General features: G+C 41.3%; 1 protein-coding gene across 1 annotated transcript in view; it reads right to left on the minus strand.

The window, feature by feature from the left end:
* Window positions 1-2,371, minus strand: part of slc43a1a (solute carrier family 43 member 1a) — a 22,965-nt gene extending 20,594 nt beyond the window's left edge. Inside the window, exon 1 of the mRNA XM_035650118.2 lies at window positions 2,155-2,371. Within this exon, the coding sequence (XP_035506011.1) occupies window positions 2,155-2,207 (53 nt within the window). The 5' untranslated portion in view covers window positions 2,208-2,371. The remainder of the gene's footprint in view (window positions 1-2,154) is intronic.
* Window positions 2,372-2,714: the final 343 nt, after the last annotated feature.

Consider the following 2,714-nt stretch of genomic DNA (forward strand, 5'->3'; position numbering starts at 1 on the left):
ATCGGTTCTGATTGCATTTTACAAATTGAATCTGTCATGATCTTCAACAAAACAACTTGGTTTGTGTCCCCCAGTGACACAACCCACTAAACAAAAATCGAGCAGCAAGATAATTGGACTGGAGCAGAAACCATTAATCACCCTTTACAACAGAAGGACTAGAACAAAATGAACATACACACATTTTACACAGCCAATAGTCACTTGCCCCTCAGGCCGGATATACAGATCACTCACACTCACACAACAATGCCAAGCTTCGAGCCCACATCCACAAGGCTGATTAATGTTTGATTTATTCATTTAAACACTATCTATTGTTTATTTTTTACTTTGACAGTTATAAGCTGCACAAGCTCATCACTGTTGATTGCTCTCCAGACGATGTATGCTGTATGTTGTAGCGATATATGTGTACGATACGCACCGATGCTTCTACACAAATGATGGCGAGAATGAATTTTAATCAACAATTTACAGTGTAGCCAAATTATTAGCTCCATAATCTGAACTTGGTCAGTCTGTACGCCACCAAACCCTAGCTGCTTAACTTTAAATATAATTCACAAAGACAGACTAAGGGTTCATTTCATTTCCCCTCACTTGGCCCCATATCCCTCGGTTTTGCACATTCAGTGTAGGGTAGGGTGTCCCATTTCTTTTGAAGATCAAGGTGTAGGGGGTTATCTTCCCCTTCAAACCACTTCAAACAGCCCTTCAAAACATAGGGTGGTCAGCTCCTGACTTCAGGTGGAGTGGCAGAATGGAGGGGTCGTGGTAAGTGAGGGGAAATGGGACTGACCCTTCCTACTTACATGAGATGGAGCAAAGAGCTCACACACACCCTCGACACACACAGGCTCGAATGAAAAGAGGAAAACACAGAGAGAAGAGGACAAACCGTAATGTTGCTTATTCTATGCTTGAATATGAATATAAATCTCAATATGAATTCACCATTTTTTTCTACCATTGACAGCAGGTATTTTGTTATGAAGCCAACTGCATGTGCCAAAAGTTTTCTCTCAGGATCATCTGGGTGTGTTTTGGCAAAATTCAAAGGAACATTAACATTTCTTCCACTGAACAGTGGTTTCTGTCTTGGTACCCTGCCACGACTCGTCTTCTCATCTCCAGCGGAGTCAAGGACAGAGATGCCTGCAGAGTGCTGAATGTTGAAATGAAGGTTTCTATTGACTTTCTGCATGATTATTTATGCTTATGCATTTTTCATGCCTTGAAAAAATAAAAAGAAAACTTTTGGCAAGATGACCTCTTCTTGGAAGATTCACTACTTGGTTCAAGATTCATTGGCGCCCCAGAGCTTTTGGAATGACTTTGGAAACATTTCTAGACAGACAGGTATCATCATCAACCCTCTGGAGATGGTGAGGGATTGCGTTTGATCGTGACGTCACGTGGTTCTGAAACCTGTGTGTTGATAGCTTTTCTCTTGTGTATGAGGCCAAAGTTTGTCAGAAGGGAAATGGTTGAGTCTGATCCAGATCAGTCAGGATTGCTGCCACTTTTGAGAAAGAGTTGAGAAATAAGACTGTGCTCAAACAAAGAGGACCCAAACAATGGAATTTTCTCTGACTCCCACTGATATGAACAAACCGAACAAACGGGGGGAAATAGGATAAAGTTTAAATGTAATGTTTGTGAAAATATATTATATTCATTCTTCCTGAGAGTTGGAGAAGATCTATGCCACTTCAATATGTGTCCATTAAATGTAAGACGGTGGCAAACAGGGAGGTGTCTTCGCTTAATATTATAGCTGTAAACATTTGAAACAAATCACATGTTATTATGGTGAACATGAAGCAATAAAGCCACACAGCATATGCACAGAACGGGGAGAAACTCTGCTACAAGCCAACGTCAACCATTTTCACCTACACAAAGCAAATTTAAAACAGTAAGCAACTAAATCAGCATATCGCATAAACACAATAACTGTACATGTCCAGTATGTCCATATATAACGTTGTGATAGGTCATGCTAACACCACAGTCTACATTTAGCAAAGCCACGACTTCACAGATTGGTGTGTTTCTTATCACTCTACGACCAACCGTCATCGAACAAGCAGCCGAAGAAGAGCAAAACAAGTTCGTATCAAACAGCGACATACAAAAATGATGTCTTACCTTTGATATTTTGCCTCGATAACTCGTGCTTTGATCCATAAATCCACTTCCATTAGCTAACACGAAGGCTACTCGTCGCTTTGAGCTGTTACACGGCCCATTTCAGCGCTGTTTGACTAATGTGAAAGGGCTTTGACCTATCAAGTTCATCCCAGTTCGTTCACTTCCCCGTAGTTAGCGAATGATGTTGTTAACAGGGATTTGGAGGCTGTCCCTCGATTCTCCTGGGTCCGACGCTTCCATAGACGTGTCAATCATTCAGGTTGACCAATGGGCTGCTGAGTCGTAGACCTGCCTCTTTTTTTTGTGTGTTTTTTGTGTTTGTGTTGTTGCCAGCTCTAACGTCATGACGCTTCACTACAAAGATCGGTTTTAGATGAGGATGAGCACCCGTTTTTGATTTAACGGTTGTATTAGATGTAATACACACTTACAGAGACATAAGTGACGTTAAATGCAGTGAGAAACCTCACATGGAACAGCTGTGTCAATTTGGAGAGTCCGTCTGACCAGACCAGACTTTTGTTTTGTTTTGTTTTGTTGTTTTTGTCCAGGAGCAG

Source organism: Scophthalmus maximus, chromosome 9 (genome assembly GCF_022379125.1).
Source record: "Scophthalmus maximus strain ysfricsl-2021 chromosome 9, ASM2237912v1, whole genome shotgun sequence".
NCBI lineage: Eukaryota > Metazoa > Chordata > Actinopteri > Pleuronectiformes > Scophthalmidae > Scophthalmus > Scophthalmus maximus.